General features: G+C 35.8%; 3 protein-coding genes across 5 annotated transcripts; 2 read left to right on the top strand and 1 right to left on the bottom strand.

Annotated features, from left to right (window-relative positions):
- Positions 1-275: 275 nt before the first annotated feature.
- Positions 276-8,256, top strand: LOC110787186 (protein STRUBBELIG-RECEPTOR FAMILY 7). Its single transcript, XM_021991762.2, has 16 exons — positions 276-665; positions 1,356-1,488; positions 1,592-1,663; positions 1,755-1,820; positions 2,020-2,091; positions 2,182-2,253; positions 2,613-2,684; positions 2,814-2,879; positions 2,962-3,024; positions 3,121-3,419; positions 4,783-5,093; positions 5,573-5,841; positions 5,933-6,065; positions 6,501-6,625; positions 6,707-6,863; positions 7,854-8,256. Exons 1-16 carry the CDS (start codon positions 578-580, stop codon positions 7,995-7,997), a joined length of 2,142 nt encoding a protein of 713 aa, XP_021847454.1. The 5' UTR covers positions 276-577; the 3' UTR covers positions 7,998-8,256.
- A 4,434-nt stretch (positions 8,257-12,690) lies between these two features.
- Positions 12,691-15,937, top strand: LOC110787187 (methyltransferase-like protein 2). 3 transcript variants are annotated; one of them, XR_002533043.2, is made up of 9 exons: positions 12,691-13,040; positions 13,146-13,383; positions 13,583-13,722; positions 13,895-13,928; positions 14,213-14,288; positions 14,656-14,833; positions 14,946-15,035; positions 15,111-15,200; positions 15,459-15,598. XR_002533043.2 is itself a non-coding variant. In XM_021991763.2 (9 exons), the coding sequence occupies exons 1-9, from the start codon at positions 12,729-12,731 to the stop codon at positions 15,617-15,619; spliced, it is 1,326 nt and encodes a 441-aa protein (XP_021847455.1). In that variant the 5' UTR covers positions 12,691-12,728; the 3' UTR covers positions 15,620-15,937. The 3 variants fall into 3 exon arrangements, 2 of the variants coding, with proteins under 2 accessions (XP_021847455.1, XP_056685081.1); XM_021991763.2 differs by having other exon boundaries at positions 15,104-15,200; positions 15,459-15,937; XM_056829103.1 differs by having other exon boundaries at positions 12,907-13,040; positions 13,154-13,383; positions 15,104-15,200; positions 15,459-15,937.
- A 1,220-nt stretch (positions 15,938-17,157) lies between these two features.
- On the bottom strand, positions 17,158-22,102 carry LOC110787189 (26S proteasome regulatory subunit 7-like). Its single transcript, NM_001426372.1, has 10 exons — positions 21,923-22,102; positions 20,982-21,063; positions 20,166-20,257; positions 19,998-20,075; positions 19,436-19,497; positions 18,730-18,874; positions 18,353-18,571; positions 18,086-18,267; positions 17,822-17,997; positions 17,158-17,642 (listed from the first exon to the last, which is right to left on the bottom strand). The coding sequence occupies exons 1-10, from the start codon at positions 22,007-22,009 to the stop codon at positions 17,485-17,487; spliced, it is 1,281 nt and encodes a 426-aa protein (NP_001413301.1). The 5' UTR covers positions 22,010-22,102; the 3' UTR covers positions 17,158-17,484.
- Between the last annotated feature and the right edge of the window lie 345 nt (positions 22,103-22,447).

Below are 22,447 nucleotides of genomic sequence, written 5' to 3'. Positions count from 1 at the left end.
CATTTTCAAAGTTTGGATTCCAAGACGAGAAACAAACAAAAATCCCATTCCCTAAAACAGAACAACTGAACAACAAAAATTGAAAGAAGCAAAAAACAGAGTAATTTTTATTTTAATTTTGGTAAATTTGCAAAAAGCCATGTTAAAAGAAACAAAAATAACAAAAATAAAAAAAATAAAAAAATAGGATACATTCTGTGGCTTGAGAGATTCTTCTAGTCTATCGTGCCTGCCAGCTTTACAAATACACGGGCAAATTCACCACTTTTCATACGGACTTACGGAGTACGGAGTACAACTCTTCTCTCCTCTACAATACATTTCAATCCGTCGGTCAGAAATTACAACGAAAATACACCAATATTATTAAATTCATGGAAATAATCAAATACCAAATCCATGAAATTAATAAATTAATAATTCTCTCAAAAAAATAAAAACAAAAAAAATTTAAAATTAGAGCAGGCCATCATTGTCTGTTTCTGTAGTCTTCACTGGAAGGGGAGGAAGAGGTGGATAGAGAGAGAAATATTTGACAGAATTTGTAGAGAGAGAAAGTTAGGAGAGAGAAAAGGAGATGATGATGGAGCTTAGGAGGCTCCTGATAATCAGCATTTTGATGTTTAGTTCAAGCTTCATTAATGGCGACACAGATCAATCTGATGGTTAGCTTTTATTTTATTTTATGTAATTTTGTTGATTTATCTTGCTATTTACTAAGTTTGTTCATCTGGGCAGCTGTCAATTTTGATTTTAAGATTTAATTGGTTTCTGGGTTTTTAATTTGGTAATCTCAGCTGCTTACATTGTTTTTTTTTTCCCTTCTTTTTCTTGCATTTTTTGGTATAATTATAAAAATCGGTTCTTTTTTATTTTGGGGTTTTGATTAAAGATGGGGTTTATGTTTGCTGATGTTTGTCTTGAAGATATTTACTTGATTTTTGCATTGGGTTTATATTTATTTTTAATTTGTATTTTAGTAAATTTGAGTTGGGAATATGGTGAATGCTGGTTGATAGCAATGATTGATCTAGTTCATCGAAGCTGAGAAGGTATTCTACAATGAATTAGATTCTTTTAATAATAATACAATAATAAAAAAAAACAGAGGATTGTTCTGTATTTGGGTTGCAGAAATTATTGGTCAAAGGATGTTTATATGTTGATGATCATGATATTATTGACAACTCCAATTGGGGAGAATCTCCACCGGATTATTGATTTAAGATAGATACTTTGTTGTAGCATCTGTTAGGACTTTGTATGACTGATCAATATGGTAAATTCAAAATACGAGGACTTATTCTTAGTAACTGAAACATATTTGTCACATTTGTTCTCTCTTGAATATGCAGCTACTGCTCTCAATGGCATGTTCACCAGCATGAATTCGCCTTCACAGCTTACTGGATGGACCGCTACTGGCGGTGATCCATGTGGTCAGTCATGGAAGGGTGTTACTTGTTCAGGCTCAAGGGTAACACAATTGTAAGACTAAATTTTCTGCTTTATTTTTGTGTTAGTTTGCTGTTATATTACCTCTAAAAGTTTTTGTGTTCTAATTCTTGCTATCATTCAATCTTGTGTGCAGAAAAGTACCAAATCTTGGACTTACTGGGTCAATAGGTTTCCAGCTGACGAGTTTGACATCCTTGACTGACTTGTAATACAAATATGTTTTTTACAATTTGGTTCTAAAGTCTCCTATATCTTATGATCATTATTGTCTAATAATTTGTGACAAATGTTTGCAGTGACATAAGCCATAACAATTTTGGAGGCCAAGTACCTTACAACCTTCCTCAAAATTTGCAACGACTGTAAGCTCTTTTGCTTTGACTTATGCCTTCAAAGGCTTCATTAGTTTTACTCTGTCGATGAAGTGAATGCCATCATAGATACAGCTGTTGTTTTTCTGTTTTATTCTCCAAATTTAGTATGTTAGTAGTTACTTTGGCTCTCTTGTTCTTTGGAGTTCTGAGTTCCGGGTGATACTTAGGCTGTTTTTTTCTTGTGCAGAAACCTTGCTGGTTGCAACTTCAATGGAGCAATACCTTATTCGATTTCTCTTATGAAACCTTTGGAGCATCTGTAAGTTACTTGCCCTTTGACCAGTATTTCTACTTGATATAATAATCTATGACCAGTCTGACTAAGTTTCATTTCTGTGCATGAGAATAGAGACCTCAGCCAAAATCAATTTAATGGACAGCTGAATGTCGATTTTTCACAGCTCACTTCGCTCTCTTCTGCGTGAGTAATCTTCCCCATCCTTATGTTATCTACTATTGTGTACTGTTTGTGGATACATTTGTTTGTATTGAGGGGATGAAAACACAGTTCATACAACTTTTCGTATAAGATACATTTATCTTGGCAATGGACTCCTTTTACTTGCTTGTTTTATTACTTTACAGAGTCCAAGTGGTTTCCGACCTTCCGTTAGCTTTACAATAATGCTTTTCATTCTTCTGTAGTCCCAAAATTTAGGTCGAACATTTATGTTTATATAATATGTTGGTGAAAGTGTGAAAGAACTTGTATACTTCTGCATGTAGCTTGTCTTGCTGAAACTGAGTTAGATGATGACTCGATGTACATTTACTTTTCAGAGATATCTCAGACAATGCTCTCACAGGCAATCTTCCATCAACATTGAGTTCCTTGACCAGTTTGAAATCCTTGTAAGTGCTCTTTCTGTATAGCTTTATGCCTTTCTTTATTACCTTTTTTTTTCCCTTTTCTTTGTGGACAGTTTTATGCATTTAGTTCTTTATTAGTAACTTCATTGGTATGTTGCTACTGTTGTGCAGGTACTTGCAAAATAACCAGTTTACGGGCACAATTGATGTCCTAGGAGACTTACCCCTGGAGAATTTGTTAGTATCCTTGTCTACTGAAAAATTTAAGGGGTGGAATTGCACTATTCTTTTCTTGATCGTTTATTTTCTCTTTCTATAGGAATATTGCGAATAACCATTTCAGTGGATGGGTTCCAAAGAAGTTACAAAACATTAATTTGCAGTAAGAACTGATGGATACCTCACTTGTGTTCCGGGTTCTTTCTAACTGAGTAAGATTTTTGAATCCCTCTTTATGCTTTGTTTTTGTACCTTGCAGGAAAGATGGTAACTCGTGGAGCTCAGGTCCTGCACCTCCTGCTCCACCTGGATCCCAAACCAGTAGTCATCACAAATCTGGAAATAATGGAAAGTCGTCAGAGAGTTCAAGCTCGGGGGGTGGGAAATCCGGTATCAGTGCTGGTGCTATAGTTGGAATTATTTTGGGTATTCTCGTAGTTGTAGCTGTAATAGGATTTTTCTTATTTAAGAGAAGAATACGGAGACCATCCCCCGACTTAGAGAAGGTGGACATTCATAAGCCTTTTGTTGCTGCTGCTGCTTCGAATGATGTCGAAGGTAACTCATGATTTTTTGCGATTCTTTTTTTCCCTCTTAACGGACCTCTCTCCAGTGGCAGAAATATCTTAAATATTTGCTCTAGATTTATGACTTAAAAGTTGTATATCGTAGTTCTAGAAGCAGGAACATGAACAGTCTCTCGTGCCTAGGTTTTCTTGTTTTGACATTGCTGATGATTTTATAAAAATACTCTTACACCTTGTACTAGGGCCACACGCCGGAGTGGGGGAGTAGGTATTAAACAATAACTTTTAGGTTTTCCGTCTGTTTCAGTAAAAGGGCATATTTGAATTTGACTATGAATGTTAGCACTATGTAATAATAAAATTATAGCAAGATGACCCAATGTAACCATGCAAGTATTTACCAAGATAATAATTTAAATAACCAACATTATAGGTCAATACAAGGCTTAATGGCTAAAATTACTCGAAAAGTCAGATATGGATTTTTATTTTAAAATAAAGGTAGCCATGTTTATAGTCAGAGCTTATACTCTGTATCATAGGTCAAATAGGTTCACTTTCACTTGATACATATTCATTGTGTTCCACAGTTCTAATATCATGAACTTACTATCTTCTGGCAGTCTAATCTGCCAGGAAGTTGCTATATTTCATATATGGTGCTTCATTACTAAACAAGGTCTGCATTTACAGTACCATATTGAAACCACATTTCACTGGTTGTGATGTAATGAATTCCTCTAGGTGCTGATGATTTCATGCGATAAAAAAACGTTGTTCTGAACAAGCAATCAACAGAAATCTACTTGCAAATTCCCTATCGCGTTCTGCCTTTTGTATGATGTGTGGGTGCTGAACACTATCTCCAGAATGTAGAAATGTAAGGTTTCCACATGAAACTAGGCCGTAAGTAACTCCCTATCTTCATTGATTGGGCTAGAGAAACAATATTTCACCAAGTATTGGGCAATTAGTTGTCTTTGGTTGCATGGTTCTCTGTATTGAAGTATCCCATGCTCCATGAGGAGCAGCTTGCTAGATTCTGAATGTGGGGTAGTTGTGGAGTCCTTCCATACTGGCTTAGTAGTTGTATAAAACTGCTTGTTTGTTTAGAGTGATTTTAATGTCCACAAGTTATCTAAAATCCGTTCTACTAAGGAAGGGAGAGTGCTATCTGAATGCGCATTACTTTAGGTCAAGTGGGATACATTCAGGAACTAAGTTCCCTTTCATGCCGTGAAAGTGCTCAGTAAACCTTGAAACAATACAATCATCACTGCTTCGTATTTTGTGATTGCTTAATTAATGTTTATGTTTGATACACCAACTTACCTTGTGTTCCTCAATTTTATGACTCTTACTTTAAAGTTCTTTTGGATGCTAAAATTGTTTAGGTAAGCCTGAATTTATGGAATTGAAGTCAGTTCATTCATCATCCTCAATCAACACAACGACGCTTGACGCAGTTCCCTTAGTTGCTCTTAAACCGCCTCCATTGGATCGCAACAAATCATTTGATGATCAAGACTTATCAAATAAGCCTATTCTCCCTATTGTCACCAAAACTCCTACACGAGTGCCCAACAATGTGAAATCATATTCTATAGCAGATCTGCAGATGGCCACCGGCAGTTTTAGTGTTGAGAATCTTATTGGAGAGGGGTCTATTGGACGTGTTTATCGTGCTCAATTTGATGATGGAAAGGTGTGTGACCTAAATCTTTTTCGGTTTTTCCCCTTTTGTTTCTTAGTTTTGCTTCCATGATCGGAAGTCTGCCAATGGCAAGAACCATTCTACTGTTGTTCTTGATTTTGAATAATGCAATGTACTAAAATTTGGTCTTGTGCACTGAAAGATAAATATTGTTAAATGCAATGTACCTATAATATTGATTTTGAATAATGCAATGTACCTAAAGTATGTTGTGTCCTTGTGTGTGTGGGAAGGAAAATTCCCCGAAATGAATTGTCAAATGCTCGGACAAGTGAAAGGGGCATATATTAGAATATTTCATTAATTTCTTGACATTTGAATATGCATTATTAGCTTAGTGTTATTTGGCAACTTCCAAATTCAACATCATTGAACTGCTGTTAGTTTGTCACAAGTCATTGTGTCCTTAGTTTGAATCCTTTAACGACGATGAAGTTGCTAATTGTTGGTAAATTTGTTGTTTTTGATAGGTTCTTGCTGTGAAAAAGATAGACTCATCTGTTCTAGCTAACCATCCTGAAGATTTCACGGAAATTGTTGCGAGCATTTCCAAATTACACCATCCAAATGTAACTGAGCTTGTTGGCTACTGTTCTGAACACGGCCAACACTTGTTAATTTATGAGTTCCACAAGAATGGCTCATTGCACGACTTCTTACATCTTGATGATGAGTACAGTAAACCATTGACATGGAATACTCGTGTCAAGATTGCTTTGGGGAGTGCACGTGCTCTTGAGTAAGTCAACTTAGTGACTTTAGTGTATGTGTAGTTTTCTTTTGTTTAATATCCATATTCACGTTAACTTTATGCCCTAAACCTTTTCCAGGTATCTACACGAAGTTTGCTCACCATCTGTTGTTCATCAAAACTTCAAATCAGAGAACATATTGCTTGATGCAGAGCTTAATCCTCATCTTTCTGACTGTGGGTTAGCAAACCTCCTTCCAAATACAAATCAGGTAAATTTTCAGTCTATATTAAAAGTTGTTTCCTTGAATGAGGCATGTCCTGCATTCGTGATGCTCATATATGACAAAAAAATTGTCGGACATGAGTTATAGGATCTTTTAGTATAGATTTAAAAATCTGCCCTCTGCCACCATAAAAAGGAAGAGAAAGAAGAGAAAACAGGAGAAAAGCATAGTCGGATCATTGTTTAAGAACCCTACTTAACATGCAACCAAAACTTATACTATTTCCTTCCCTTATCCCCTTTAATTTGTTTGTGATTGTAATTTGAGAAATTTCCGTCCATTGGTACTTTGTGTTTGTAATCTTCTTTCTGTAAAATCCTGATTTCCCTTGTAAATGGTTCATTTCTGACAACTATGTATCATGACATTCTCACATATTAAACACCCTTTCATTTTTTTGTTCTTTGTTTGTTTATGCAGGCGGTTAACCATAATGCATGTGCGCCTGAAGTTGCTGATTCTGGTCAGTATACTTTAAAGAGTGATGTCTACAGTTTTGGGGTTGTAATGTTAGAGCTTCTCAGTGGAAGAAAACCATTTGATAGGTAATGTTTTCATCAATGCATAGTGAGGAGGCACCCAGAATTTAAAAATAATTTCCTAAAATGTTTTTACTTTGTATTTAGCTCGTTACTGAGGTCTGAGCAGTCGTTGGTTCGGTGGGCAACTCCTCAGCTTCATGATATTGATGCGTTGACTAAAATGGTGGATCCCACTCTAGAAGGCCTCTACCCTGTGAAATCTTTGTCGCGATTTGCTGATGTCATTGCTCTTTGCGTTCAGGTATTGCTTACTGTTTTATTCTTGGGTTTGGTTTTACTATATTAGTGCAGAATTGCATGTTGTTACTGAGCTAGTTGAACTGCTGCCAGATGATTTAACCTTTTTTGTGGAGGAGAGAGTGAATTAATCAACAAAGTACCATTATCCTATCACCTTAAATATGGTTAGGCGTATTTGTGGGTTTTGTGCGTAGGAGATATCATCTAGATTATTCTCAATGCAACATAATTGTCCTTGGTTCTGCAGTTGTTTCGAACAGAGGGGGTTAGGGTTAGCCCATATCTATCACAAATTCATAACCCATTTGGTAAATTGGTATTGAATTTGGAATTGTACACGCATTTTTCTTGTGAAATGTATCTCCACCTCCAAGAATATGTTTCCACTTAACAAGACCAAAGGAGGTTCCACCTTAAAACCATATGGCAATAAGGGGAGTAGCCCCTTGGCCTTATTAAGTGATTATATCTCTTCTCTTTTATCAATGTTGGACTCTCACACGTGCTGCTTCATGAGTCAGATCTTAACATCGGAACTATGGTGTAACTATGTAGATGTGTTACAGTAAGCATCTGCTGTAGTGTTGCATGAAAAATTGCAAAACCTATTATTGTCTCTTTCGGTATCACCGTCAGTTTTCAGTTTTTTTTTTAAAAGTCATATGATTTAGAGTCAATAATGAACTAATCATCATGTTGAAATTGAAAGCTGGCAACAAAAAACCATAAACCACTTTTTGTAGTTTTCATATTTTGGTTTTTTAGTTTTGTTAAAAACAGAAAAATGAAAACTAAAAACGATACCAACGGGCCCAGTTTTGTGGTTTTCAGTTTATGATTTTGTTTCTACCCAGCAGTTAAAGCCTTCACCCACATATGAATATTGGAATACCTTCTTGAATAACATATAAACTGCAGATTTCCATTTAGACATATCCTAGGTTCTTCTAGGTTGGTGCCTAACATTTACAAAATTTTCCTTTGTAAACAGTCCGAGCCTGAGTTCCGACCACCAATGTCGGAGGTGGTGCAAGCTTTGGTTCGATTGGTTCAACGAGCAAACATGAGTAAGAGAACCGTTGGAAATGCCGGTCGACAATCAGAAAGCACAGACACAAATGATAGTGTTAATTAATTGAATGAATGGCTGTATAATAATTTTGTTCATTTGATCCTGCGCCTGACCAAAAGTAAAGTTATTTATTCACTTCCTTCACCTCATCATTTTTCTCCTCCACAACCTTCTTCTGCATTCACAAAGATTCAGGGTACCGACTACCGAGTGCTGTCGTTTTTTTTCTTTTCGTTTTATATTTGTTCATTTTCGATATCACCTTATTGTATGATATAATGTATTGAAGGTGAAAAAGGTTAATACATCGTGGTTACGTTCTCATGTGGGTGCATCCACATCGGCTTGTATTCTGGTTCTTAGTTCCCACAATAGTGGTAAGAGAGAAAAATTGTGTATAATATTGAAAGTCAAAAAATCTCAACAAATTTTCAAGACGTGTGCCTCTATGTGACTTTGTACGTAGTAACAATAACAAAGAACATCCTCCAAAAACTTTATATTTCAACCGTGCTAGCTTGACAAAAACTAACTTAAACCTGATTTTACCTCATTAACATGAATGACTGAATTATTTCAGATTGTATTTGTTCAAGCTCTGTTCTATTCGATTTATTTTGACTTATTTCAGATAAAATAAGTGCAGAAAAACTTTTCACATTTTGGCACACAAATAAGTTTTTCCAGATAAAATAAGTTCAGATAAGTTAAAGCTAAATAAGTCAAATAAAACGGAACCTAAGATGGAGGCTAGGTAGACCTGTCAAAAATCGACCCGACCCCGAAAATACTGGGACTTGAACAAGATTTTGTGACTCATAACCCGGTTTTATCCGAACCCGAACAACCTGAAGAGTAATGAGTCAAAATCCGATCGAATATGTTTTTGACCCAACCGATTGAAGATGGTGGTAGGTGATGAGGGTGGTGGAGCAACAGAGCAACGTGGTGGTGGAGCAACAGTTACGAAGTAAGTGGAGGTGATGGTGGTGGTGGAGCAACGTGGTGGTGAGGAGTAACAACGAAGAAGATGGTGGAGGTGATGGTGGAAATTGGGCGGATTTTTGAGGTGGATAACTCGTCGAAAAGTAGCCGGAATTTTGAGTAGCCTACCGGAAACGAAAAGTTAAAAGTTTGGGGTAAATAATGGTGGGAGGTGAAGTAATTTATAATTCTTCTGTTCTTAATTATATGACACAATTATTTAGTCACATTTGCCAATGCACGATTTCAAACATTAATATCTACAATTATGGATAAGAAAAAATTATAAAAAGTTGATATTTTAAAAAATATTTATTGAGACGAATCAAACAAGATTCCACACGACTATGTTTTTTCTTAAGTATAAATCACAAATTGAAATCAAAAGAGTTTGTGTAAATAGTGTCAAAACCTCAATTGTGTCATATAAGAGCATCTTTAATGGTTAGCTAATATCATTATAGCTTGGTATGCCACATCAATTTTTTAAGCAACAATATTTTCTAGCTACAAACATGCTCCAATGGTTAGCAAGTAGCTTGATTTTTGTTTAACTTCTTTTCTAAAAAAGTTTACGTTTACATAACTACTTTCCTAATAAATAGGAAAAAATAAGTTGTTTTTTCCAAGCTAATTAGCTTGGTAGAGCTATTTTGCTTTGTCTAGCTAATTTAACAAAATTGCTCCAATGATTTAGCTACTTGCTTGAAAGTTTTGAAAATTGCAAGCAAGTCCTTAAATGCAACCATTGAAGTTGCTCTAAAAGAGAATAGAGGATGTATAAAGGTAGAATTGTACTTTTTTTTCTATAATACGCGGATGTCAAATATCAATGTACTCCCTCCGTTCCTAAATACGTGTTCAGTTCCCATAAATAGAGTTCCCTTATAAGTGTCCAGTTTCCCTTTTTGGACATACACCTTTCCCACTTTTCCATACACTTTTCCCACTTTTCCACACACTTTTCCTACTTTTCTATAAATCATTATTATTTTTTCTTACACATTCTATACTTTTACCACTTTTCAATCACCACATCCACTTTTATATATACTTTATTAATGAGTAAATAGGTCTGGAGGTCCCTTAACTTTGCCAAAAGGAGCAGTTAAGTCCCTCAAGTTTCAAAAGGAGCATTTAGGTCCCTCAAAATGGATGGAATAAGCTATTTTTATTAACACCGTTACATTTTCCGTTAAGTTCAATTAAATAATAATAAAACTGATTTTAAATAAAGGGAAATCAATGTACATGTGTATAAATGATTTAAAATAGCTTCTTTTGATTTTGACTTAGCTTTTTCAAGTTCCTTAGCCTTTTCATTTGCTTTTTCACCCTACACATTTCATCATAACAGAGCAATTTAACCCTATACATCTACAATAAAAATTAACAAAATATATTAAAAGAGATGCTAAAATATTTGATCTTGATTAATTCCGAGAAAGAAAAAACTGAGATCTAATCCCCCCAAACAAATAGATTGATCATTTGGTGGAAGATGACAGTGTATTCCATTGAACAATGATATAGGGATTACAATATGATCGAGTCCTAATTCATTAATATGACTAGAAGTCTAATATACATCAAATATCCCAAGGCAAAATCCTATGAGATATCTAAGTAGTTAAAAATCAAGTGTCGATGTGATTACAAATAGTTCTTACACTTAACTTATTAAACACAAAATCACAACATATATTAATAAAGGATAATCTAGTTACATGACAATGGTCCTTCCCCACTGTACAAGGCTAGTAAATACCCGTTGCCAACCCAATCCTCAAAAGGGTAATACACTTGAACCATAACATAAGACCAACCGAGTAACGGATACCATTTATGCACAATTTGATCCGACTCACGTTTGTTCGGCCCGGGATACAGACATTCTGGGATACAGACCAACTGCCTCGCGTACCTTCTGTTCACATGCCATCCATTCGTTTCATGTACTGCTTGAAGCCTTGGTTTGATGGCCATCATCTAGAACTCTCGGGGTGAGGCCCCACGAGGTGGATCCCTTCACAACACGCCTTTGTCGAACCCAAGCTTCACTTCATCGAAAAATGATTTCCTCACCATTCGATGATCTGCTTTTCAGGATTCTCCAACATTCACAACCCCTTTGAGAATGACTCAACAAGGGGTCATGGAAGCATGACATTGGAAGGCTACTTAGACAGAGAAACTACGGTCGTGTTTTTTTTATGACTAATTTTTATTTTCTGATATGGGGGGTGATATTTGTATACGAAATCTTCTATGGTTAAGAAGATATTCATTGTGTTGTGATGAATTGAAAGGAAAAAAAACTGGGTTGTTGAGTAGAAGAAGAAATATATATGGAGTATTGAATACAAACCAAGATATAAGAGATGAATATTGTTGTAATGCTTTAAGCCAACCCCCTTGTGTTTATATAGTCAAGGAAGACCAATGGAAGATAAGCTGTTTCTCACATCTCAATGCTCCTCATTAAATACTTAGGAGTAGTTAGTAGACCAAGGAAGACCAAATTAAATATAGTCTTGTTGTAATGCTTTAAGCCAACCCCCTTGTGTTTATATAGTCAAGGAAGACCAATGGAAGATAAGCTGTTTCTCACATCTCAATGCTCCTCATTAAATACTTAGGAGTAGTTAGTAGACCAAGGAAGACCAAATTAAATATAGTCTTGTTGTAATGCTTTAAGCCAACCCCCTTGTGTTTATATAGTCAAGGAAGACCAATGGAAGATAAGCTGTTTCTCACATCTCAATGCTCCTCATTAAATACTTAGGAGTAGTTAGTAGACCAAGGAAGACCAAATTAAATATAGTGCGTCTGAAATGCAACTTGTATCTAATACAAATGTTTAAATTTCCAGAACAGTGGATACATACTCCGTATATGTGCCTAGTTTGAACACATACTCCGTATTAAGGTTCATTACCTTACTCGGACGAAGCTCTTTTACGTCCTCTTATCTAACGAGTATGACCATTAATTGAATTTCGTTAAATAATACTCTGATGAGCGAGCTTAGCTTTGAGACGAGATAGAACACAAAATGAGGCTCATTAAACAAATCAGTTTGGACATGATCTGAACACAAACATGCTCGTTCATGTTACAAGCTCGTGAACAAGCTCGTTTATGTTCATTTATTTAATTAATTAGACGGGCTTGAACACACATCTAAACTTGATAAATAAATTAGATTCAGGAGCATGAAATATTGGACATATCGGTAAGTGCAACGTCTAATTGTAAATTATAACAAAATTCATAATTCACGTTCTACAAAATTTTTAAGTGTTTTATTTGCCATGGAATGTTAAATACTCTGTTTTTTGAGAGCCTCAACGGCTATATTTTTGTAAAAAGCTAACTGAAATGAATTTCCCTTTATTTAATTATTGGTAAATGGTAAATATAACTGTTTTTTTGTCGTTTAGTGCCTTTTATTTAGTTTCCTTTTAATTTAATTGAATTTTAACGGCCGTTAGTAACAGAAGTCAAAAAGCAGCGGTTTCCATCCATTTTGAGGGACCTAAATGCTCCTTTTGAAACTTGAGGGACCTAACTGCTCCTTTTGGCAAAGTTTAGGGACCTGCAGATCTATTTACTCCTTTATTAATAAATAATTATCTACTTTTTCTTTTCCCAAAAAAATATTCTCAATCATTATCTCTTGCACACCATTCAATTTTATTAATTACCGTGTAAATGTTCAAAGTGGACACGTATTTAGAAACGGAGTGAGTACTTTTTTTAACCTCTATTTGATCCCTCCGCAAACCAAGACAGAATAGCAAAGCAAAAATGGCGGGCACTGAGAATAATGAACTCATGTTAGAGTTCCAGAAAAGTGGCGTTTACAAAATCCCTAATTCACAAACATTCTTCGTTGATCCTGTTCGAATCCTCAATCGTAACTACACCCAATTTAGGGTTTGCTCTTCTTCCTATTACTCTCGCTTCTTCACTTCCAGTTTCACCATTGATGAACAAAATGAAAAAATTGAAGAAAAATTTAGGGTTTCTGCAAGCAGTGGAAAGAGAAAACGGACACAAAGGAGGAAGCAATGTTATTCTCTTAATGAGAAAGAACTACTGGCCGATCAGCGACACCAGGTTGAATTTTAATTCAGTTTTTAGGGTTTTTGTTCAACTTAATTTTAATTTTCTGCTCTTTTGATTTTTTTTAGTTTAATTTTTCTGGGGTTGATTTGTTTGAAGGAAATTAGGCCTTTACTAGTGAAGGCACATGAGGAATTTCTAGAAGCTAAGAAGCTGTTAAATGTGATTTGTGAGCTTAATTGTGAAATTGAGGGTTGGGAATGTTGTGCTGAATTGAACGGTGGAATTAAAGAAGAAGAAGTTTCGTTTATTGAGCTTGGGAAAGTTTGGCAAGCTCCTTTGTATGATATTGCTCTTGATTTTACTCAAGCTAACAAACATGTTAGAAAAAATGGAGGTTAGTTTTTGTTGATTTCACAACATTTTGTCCTTCTAGACTTCTAGTTTCATTTGTTGTGTTGCAAATTTGCAATTGGTGTCAACACTTTGAATCCAAATATTTATCTTTCGTGTTGGAATAGGTTTTGTTATCTTTAGAGGCTTCACTAATGCATTTTACCATGATTGTTCATCGGCTTCTATTGTTTGGTTCTCAGGTTCCCCCTGTACTCAGCATGATGATCAAGAGTTACTCCCATTATTCAATAACTTAGTTTCAAACGATACAAGCTATGATATGGTGTCGGAATTCCAGACAATTCGGTACATTTTACCAAAAGATAGCTGCTTTTACATGGTATACTGTTTGCCTTTGCTTATTGGTTTCTATTGATTTGTAGCTTTTTAGTAATTGTTATCATACATGCAGCTATGCTTTCACTGGGCTTTATCCTTGAGCATCAAATTCATTCTACTTATTGCTTACACAACCTTTTATTTTTTTTATTTTTCTTTTGTCCATGTCAAAGTCTGAACTGGAGCAGATTCACAACCTTGTTCCTGGTAATGGTCGTTATGAGATTTCTTCACAGCACATTGCTTCATAATGCATATTGCTAGGTTGCCAAAAGTTGATGGTCATTACGATTCTTTACCAAATTATGTGCACAGCCGAGTCTGAACTTTCAAGTCAGACCTACAAGCTTATCACTTGATCTCTAAGTTCAACACACTTGAATATATCTGTTCCCTGTTCATCTTTATTAATGCAGATTAGTGATCAGACAGTTAGTTGCTTTCTTCTAGTTTAACATTGTGGACTGTGATGTTTATTATTGTCATTGCAGCTGACTCGGAATGTGGCTTTAATTTTATAATGATCGATCCACCGTGGGAAAACAGAAGTGCCTATCAGAAGTCAAAGTATGTACTGCAAATTATTTGTGTTTTTTGCTTCTGCACTATCTGCCGTAGAATGATTGGTTGATCACAGAAAGAACCTAAGAAAACCTTTTCCCCTGCTAGTTGGAGCCTTACTCTAGGAAACTACTGTGATTCATGCGTTGTCTATTGTTTTTGATATCTATCCGAAAGACTGCTGTAAAAATTGTTTAGATTTCATTTTTCACTATGATTACTTAATTACTGTGGATAAAGGGTGTCTAATATTGTACTCTTGTGCTATTCTTTTTAATCTCAAAACTGAAATCCCATGTTTTCCTCATATTTTATACTCAAGTAACTCAACTAAATGGATTGATATGGTTCTTTGGTTATTTCGTTGTTGTAGGTACCCTACTTTGCCAAACAAGCATTTTTTGTCACTTCCTATTAAGCAACTTATTCATACAAGTGGAGCTCTTGTAGCTTTATGGGTGACAAACAGGGAGAAATTGCGGAAATTTGTTGAGAATGAACTATTTCCAGCATGGGGAGTCAGATATGCAGCTACATTATATTGGTTGAAAGTATGTGCATTGCTGCATGCTATTGGTTTTTCCAATTTGTACTGACAGTATTTAGCTGCCACTGCTTCGTATTTGACATAATCTCCATATGCAATTATGCCTGATTTTGCAGGTAAAAGCTAACGGGACTTTGATATGTGACCTAGATCTCTTTCATCATAGGCCATATGAATGCCTTCTTATTGGTTACATTGACAGACATGTAGGTTTTTCTTTATCTTCACCTTCAAATTGATTTTTTTTATGAATTATCTGAGGAACTTATTACAGGTGACAGATTATGAGCTGCCATCCATAGTAAAGTCTTTAAAGGATCAAGTAGTGATGACCATTCCAGGGGACTATTCAAGAAAGCCCCCGGTTGGAGGTATATCTATCTATCCCTTTTGTAGTTAGTACAGAGAACTATCAGAAGCATAAGTTTTTCAATATCAGCATATTATTAAGGGTTTTTCAATGCTTGAAAGTTATCTAATCAATTCATTTTTGAAGTATCAGTTGCACTGCTTTGACACAAATAGGATAGTTCATCCTCTATTTCTGGCTCTTCATTTGTCTTAATAATATATAGATGTTATCGACTTGTGAATGGATATGTGATTTAGTTCCTCTTGCATATTGTCAGACTTGCTCCTGGAGTATGTACCAGGACCAAGACCTGCTCGTTGCATCGAGCTATTTGCCAGAGAAATGATGGCTGGATGGACATCTTGGGGTAATGAACCTCTGCACTTTCAAGACATGAGATATTTCTCAAGGAAGATAACTGGGAAATGTACCAAGTAAAGAGAATCGCTCAAGCATATTCAGAGATTATACTATTACTGACACTAGTTGAGGCGAAGAGTCTGTGTTTTAACTATGTCGCCGCTGAAGATGACTTTGCTTCCAAATTGTAAAATTTCTTTGATATTTACTCCCAAATCAATTGAGAATTAGTAGTATGTGGGGTACATATTCACCATTAGTGATATCAATCACTTTGTATTTTTATTAATAGTGAGTATTGAGTGACCAACTAAATAAGTCTTCCCCCAAATTCCTACAGTACACTTATCAAGTACTCCATCCGTATCGAAATAATTAGGATAATTTACCTTTTCACGTTTGTCAATACTCAAACGAGACCAAGAGTCTCCATAGATTTCTTCATTCAATCTTACTCATTTTATATTTTGCTTATTCATGGTCACCGGTCTACTGTACTAAATGACATATCCACAAGACCCTGTAGCATGCAGTTCTGCGGTGGTGATTAGACCTGTCAAAAATCGACCCGACCCGAAAATCGACCCGAACCCGACCCGAAAATACTGGGTCCTGAACAAGATTTTGTGACCCGTAACCCGATTTTATCCGAATCCGAGTAACCCGAAAAGTAATGGGTCAAAACCCGACCGAACTTGTTTTGGACCCGACCGAGTGAAAATCGTTGTATTTATAGTAATAAATGAAATTTTAAGAAAATTTAAGCATAATAAACACGTTGTTTTTACTATTATTGTATGTAATATATAATTTTAATTTGGATTATACGTCATTCTGGTAGAATTTGACTTAATATAAACTTGTGTAGGAAAATTTATTAATTTGTGCCCATATTTTGTATATTTATCACCTAAATTAAAGAAAATACGAAAGTTCTGGGTCTTGAACAAGCATTTAGTGACCGACCTGATCTAACCCGAACCCGATTTTTTTTTTTACAACCCGACCCGACTGACCCGTCTGACAGGTCTAGTGGTGATAGTTTTCAGTTTTCTTTTTTTTTTTCTTTTTACGCATAGCACACCCAGTTCACCGAAGCTTAGCTCCGACTACATCCGGATCCGACCCAGGTCGCACACCTTGCTTATGGTGGGTGAGTCTCCCAATAAGAGTTTCTGCATACGGCGAGGCTCGAACCCGAGACCTCTCTTAAGCGACATCAAGCTGCTTACCACTTGAGCCAACTCTATGTTGGTGTTTTCAGTTTTCCTTCAGTCTTAAAGATTTGTCAACTCCCCAGCAGGCGAGCGCGTCCTGGGCAATGACCAAGATCTTACCGTTCAACAAGCTTAATCTATACCCTAAAATCACATTTTATTGAAGCCACATAATCCATTATCATGTTTAGAAAGCTAGGAATATAACATAACTTATGGGAAAGGGGCATAAGACAATTCATTCACTTTCTGCAATATAATCTTGAGCAGAAGATAGTCTCCTTCTGAACACAAATATGACAGCAATGGGTCAATGACTAATGACACGATCCATGATGCCCCCATTTAAAAAATGAACTATTGGAAATAATCTTTAGAACTAAAATTCAAGGTCCAAGTAGAAATCCATCACTAAATAATACGGAAGATTGAAATCCCATTAAAAAAAATAAAAAATAAAAGGGTAACAGAACTTGTCCACCAGTGTTGCAAGAAACGTCTCAAAACAACTACAAAACCGTCTGCCAAATCCAAAATTATTTTTAAAGTTCTATAAATAAATGAAACCTTCCTACTAATACCATAATTCAAAGACCCTTGTGAAAGATATGCTATCGAGCTGCATAGGTAGCCATTTAGCGTGAATGTCCAACCGATAGCACAAGACACCGACCAAAGCACCGATTCCAGAGTTTGCATCTTGGTTCTACGAGCAGCAACAACTCTTTAGTTGTAGACCATATACTTGGGGGTTGCACTGAACTTCTGGTATCCCTTAATGACCTTGTTCACAGCATCGAGGAAATCTTTCTCAGTGACGGTCTTCCTCCGAGCTCGAATTGCGTACATACCAGCTTCAGTGCACACACTCCTAATGTCGGCACCTGTAAGAGTTTTTGTCAGATTAACATTTTCTTTCACATGATAAACGAGATATTTCTCTTTTACATTTCTAGAGTTATGGTTTGCTGTTTAATTCTTTCAGGAACTTAGCAACACTAAATAAAAAGAGATTTTCACAGTTATAATCCAGTTGCAGAATCATAAAGGTAAAGTTAGTTACCTGTGGAGTTTGGGCAAAGGCGCGCAAGAAGCTCAAATCGGATATCCCTTTCACAGTTCATGGTCCTGGTATGGATCTTGAATATTTGTGTCCTACCCTCCAGATCTGGAAGACCAAACTCAACCTTCCTGTCTAACCGTCCAGGACGCAAGAGAGCTGGGTCGAGAGTGTCGGGTCTGGCACAAGATAGCACTATCAGAATTATCACTCATAATTTAAGGATCATAAAGACATGCTGTATTGCTTTACAAGAACAGAGTTTACCTGTTTGTCGCCATAAGAACCTTGATGTTTCCACGAGCATCAAAACCATCAAGTTGGTTTACAATTTCAAGCATAGTACGTTGAACCTCGTTGTCTCCTCCCACACCATCATCAAAACGTGCACCTCCAATAGCATCAACTTCATCAAAGAAAACAATACATGCCTTCTTTGACCTTGCCATCTGAGCACACAAGCGTATATACATGCTTAGCACGGGAAAAAAAGTAGTAAAAAAACTAGAACCGTAGAACCTCTAAGAATCATACCTGAAATAGCTCACGAACCATTCGGGCACCCTCACCAACATACTTTTGGACAAGCTCACTCCCGATAACACGAATGAAGCATGCATCAGTCCGATTAGCAACAGCTCTGGCCAAAAGTGTTTTTCCAGTACCAGGAGGACCATAGCACAATACACCCTTAGGAGGATCAATTCCAAGCTTAACAAATTTCTCTGGGTGAAGCATGGGTAATTCAACAACCTACAACCAATAAACAAAGAGGTTTCAGAACCATCTCGAAAGCACAACTTCAAAGAAGAAAGCAGGACACCTGAATTGAAAAACAAGGCGAGACTGATCTCTGGATGCAACAAAAGCTAACATTGCAGCAACTTCAAAAAATAGCAAAACAAACTCACTTCTCGCATCTTTTCAATTTGCTCTTTGCATCCACCAACATCGTTATATGTCACATCTGGCTTCTCTTCCACAGTCATCATGGTCACACTGGGGTCAATCTTTGGTGGCAAGGGAATCTGAATCTGGTACTTGTTTCTATCAACACTGTAACAAGAATGATATTAAGAATAAAAGCTGTGTAAGCCAAGGTTCAAACAGAATGCATATATGTGAAGTATCGAATCCAGGGACAGATGGAAGAAAATTGTAAAAGAGTAGTAAAGGGTAAGAGGGCATGTCTAAGCTGCTGAAGAGACGTCGTAAAATAACAAGCTATCTCAAGTTTAAAAGCATTATAAGGCATGCCAAATTCATATGTAAATACAGTAAATCAAATATTAGGTAGCATATTGTGTGGGGTAAACCTAATTTATACCCCAAAGATCTTTTGAAGTTATTAGTTAATGGAAATACAGTCACATCTCCAACAACTTGGGAAAGGTCTATCTAGAATCAATTCGAGAAACAAATTTCAACTTCCAAGGAATGAAACTGAATCCACAATTAAACACTCACAATGAGGAAACAACCTCCTAAATTCATCTACAGAAGTTCTGAATGGATACCAGCTACCTAGCTCTAGGCTCCATCACATAACACTAGTAAAATAAGAGTTTTTCACTCACATGTAGAGAATTATACAAGAATTAAAAAAAAGAAACATACCCAACACGCATGCCTTCTTCAATATCTGTTGGAGAAACTTTATCTCCCAGCCCAACAACAAACTGAAAATTTTGAAATAAAATAAATGTTAGAAAGAAGTTCATAATTCCACAACGGAAGTAACCATGCAAATAGATGCATATGCATAAAATTAATACCAAGATATCGTGGAAAGAAAATTATCTTCAACCAGAATGAATTTGTAGCAATACTCTAGTAAGACAACTATATGTCTCTTCTGATGTTCTAAGAGAAAAAACGGAGTACAAAAATCCCAACAAACAATTGAGAAAAAAATTGGAGTTTAGCAACTAATATAATTAGAAGTCTATGATTAGACAGAGGAACACAACATAACTCAAAACCTTGTGAATCAGAAAAGGGCCTTTGAATTCTTGTTAAGATTTAAAAGGAGAGTAACTTTTATATGACAACAAAGAAATTTCAGAAAGTAAAAAAAGGTATTCAGACTTGATACCTTTGCAATTCTGCTTCACATTAAAGAAAAGAGAGAAAAAGAAAGGACGACAAACTAGTGAAAAATGGCAATCTGCTTTAGTACCTTTGCAATCTGCTTCACATTAATCACATACTTAGCATCTTCAGTGTTTGGATTGATTATCTTGGTGCATCTTGCAACCTGCTCACATTAAAGGCATTCACCATATATATTCAGACCTTAAAAATGGTTTAAAAAACATGTTATAGATAAACTTCACATAAACAGTACCTGGAGTGGCTGCTCCTCCTGCATCATTTGCTTGTCAGAGACGAGATCCCATTGGCTAGGAGCTGCTAATCCAGTATCAGATTCCTTGATACCTGTTGTAAAAAAAGGATCATTACTGAAAGCGGAATTCTAGAATAACGCAATCTTTAACAAAATAATCTGTAGCTCACAGTCAGTAAACCACATACAGAAAATAGCAATCATTAGTTTGAAAAGATACCACCACACTTTTCGCACTTATAGCCAAGAGTAACATTAAATTTGCTCACAAGCTACGAACATTGATAAAGAATTCTAGATGAGCTAATTTAAGAAAGCTTAATCCTATGACAAGTATGGAGTGCCATGGTTCTCATCCAACTAGGAAAATTTAATAACCTTACTTTTGGTTACTTAGGACCAAAAAGTTGACATAATTGTAGAACTTTACTTTTTAGGACTTTGGAAGACATAAAAGATGGAAAATCCCCTTCCTATTTACAGGCAACAAACCCTTCAACTACTAACAATATCATTTCAATATTGGCTGCAGAGTAGTACTATTATTGTTGCTGAAGTAACAAATTAAGACACAAAAATAAAATTTCAGTCAAGCTATCTGTATCAGTAACTACTAAAATAAACTGTGTACATCTTCACTATATGTAAAGTCCACGTAAATGTGTTCATCACGGGAATAATAAGTTGATAATAATTTAACTGCAACGTTGTCTATGACTCTATATAAGTGAAAAAATATTCTATGTTGACTATATCAGGGGAAAAGATGAAGTCGATGAATTCAATGAGCTTCCAACAATTGTGAATCATACATACCAATTAAGTCATTAACTTTCTTTGACATATCCTTGATTTCCTTCTCCACCTTCTTGATGCTGGCAGAGTAAGGTCCCAATCCCTGCATAAATCATCAAATTAAGCCCAAGAAAATAACAATGAAGACATCAAATTTCTCAAACTTCTTTGTAACATGCTATCAACTTTCACAAGTTTTAGACACATACAAACCAAACATAAACACAGCAAAATGGGATCTTCCATCCGTTAAAATCTCCATTAGAAGGAAAGCACGATTACCGATGGTGCCCATAATAACCACAATCTCAACCTAGTAACCGATATACTGTGCCAAGAGGGAACTAGTAAACACCCTGTTTTCAACAAGGCTTCTAGGTTGCCTGAGCATCCAATACTTTTTTTTTGGTTAAATGTCCTCCAATTAATTCAGAAAGAACTTTTACAAGTTCTACACATTCCGCAAGGCATCAATTGAAAACGAAACGGCTTCATGTTAGTATTTTAGATAAATTGGAAAACGAGGTTCCATACACACTCTACTCTAACCCTACTTTAACAAAAGGCTTAAGATTTCGTTCCTAAAAGTTTCAGTATCAAGCGCTATTCTTCAATCCTAGCACTAACCTAAAATTTGCATTATCTCACTATTCACTTCCAACAACCTTCGGCGTGAAATTAATTGCTAAACAACAATTTAACAACTTATACATACGAAAAAACACGACTTTCAAACATAGCAGATCGCAGAAACAAATTTGAATTCATGCACAATCTCAGCATCGCAAATTTCAATCGAGCGCCATAAACCCTAACAAAATTCCGCAGATTCATGCATCAAATATCATGTTCTTAAATCTAATAGAGAACCAATTAAACAAATAAAACCCTAACTTTCCTATATTGCTAAACAATCGAAAGGAAAAATCAACAGAAAAAAAACAATTAGGGTTAAGACTTACATAGGTTTTGAGAAGAGCAATGTCATCCTCGTCAAGAGGACGAGGATTCTTCTCGTCCTTGAGATCGTCTTCGTGCTCAATCGCCATGATTGAGTTGGGAGTTTCTGATTTTCTCTCTCCTCCGCTTTCCTTTAAGAAGTTGAAAGCTTTCTTGAGGAAGAAGTGAGGTGAGCGAGAAATAAGGAACAATTTTTCAGTGTTTTTTTTTAAAAAAAAATATATATATTTTCCCTTATTGGGTTTATTTTTATAGGAAAGACATACTATTTCGTGTTCATGTAGAATTGAAGATAAAAGGAGTTTGGTTGGGTTAAGTGAGTATGTGAGCCAAGCCCACTTATCCCACTTTTGGTGGGTCTTTTCGCCTTATAATACCTGAATTTATTGGATCTGATTAAAGTTTATTTATCTGATACGATTTGGTCGTAATTTATTGGATCTTATCAGACTTGATTTCAAGTGAGGAATTTACTGGATCTGATCAGATCAGACTTCTAGTGAACAAATTTGAGAAGGTAAATTTAA

Source organism: Spinacia oleracea, chromosome 1, assembly GCF_020520425.1.
Source record: "Spinacia oleracea cultivar Varoflay chromosome 1, BTI_SOV_V1, whole genome shotgun sequence".
Taxonomy (NCBI): domain Eukaryota; kingdom Viridiplantae; phylum Streptophyta; class Magnoliopsida; order Caryophyllales; family Amaranthaceae; genus Spinacia; species Spinacia oleracea.
Note: the sequence above shows the minus strand (reverse complement) of the source record. Positions and strands in the feature narration are given on the sequence as shown.

What these genes read in the sequence shown, in the direction of transcription:
- LOC110787186 (XM_021991762.2), top strand. Translation starts at nt 578, where the DNA reads ATGATGATGGAGCTTAGGAGGCTCCTGATAATCAGCATTTTGATGTTT. An exon ending in CTCACTTCGCTCTCTTCTGC is followed by an intron (nt 2,254 to 2,612) that starts GTGAGTAATCTT and finishes TTTACTTTTCAG; the next exon opens with AGATATCTCAGACAATGCTC. An exon ending in GGGAGTGCACGTGCTCTTGA is followed by an intron (nt 5,842 to 5,932) that starts GTAAGTCAACTT and finishes AACCTTTTCCAG; the next exon opens with GTATCTACACGAAGTTTGCT.
- LOC110787189 (NM_001426372.1), bottom strand. Translation starts at nt 22,009, where the DNA reads ATGGCGATTGAGCACGAAGACGATCTCAAGGACGAGAAGAATCCTCGT. An exon ending in ATGTGAAGCAGATTGCAAAG is followed by an intron (nt 19,498 to 19,997) that starts GTACTAAAGCAG and finishes CAAAATTTTCAG; the next exon opens with TTTGTTGTTGGGCTGGGAGA. An exon ending in AAATTGAAAAGATGCGAGAA is followed by an intron (nt 18,572 to 18,729) that starts GTGAGTTTGTTT and finishes TATTGGTTGTAG; the next exon opens with GTTGTTGAATTACCCATGCT.
- LOC110787187 (XM_021991763.2), top strand. Translation starts at nt 12,729, where the DNA reads ATGGCGGGCACTGAGAATAATGAACTCATGTTAGAGTTCCAGAAAAGT. An exon ending in AAGATAGCTGCTTTTACATG is followed by an intron (nt 13,723 to 13,894) that starts GTATACTGTTTG and finishes TCCATGTCAAAG; the next exon opens with TCTGAACTGGAGCAGATTCA. An exon ending in AAGAAAGCCCCCGGTTGGAG is followed by an intron (nt 15,201 to 15,458) that starts GTATATCTATCT and finishes GCATATTGTCAG; the next exon opens with ACTTGCTCCTGGAGTATGTA.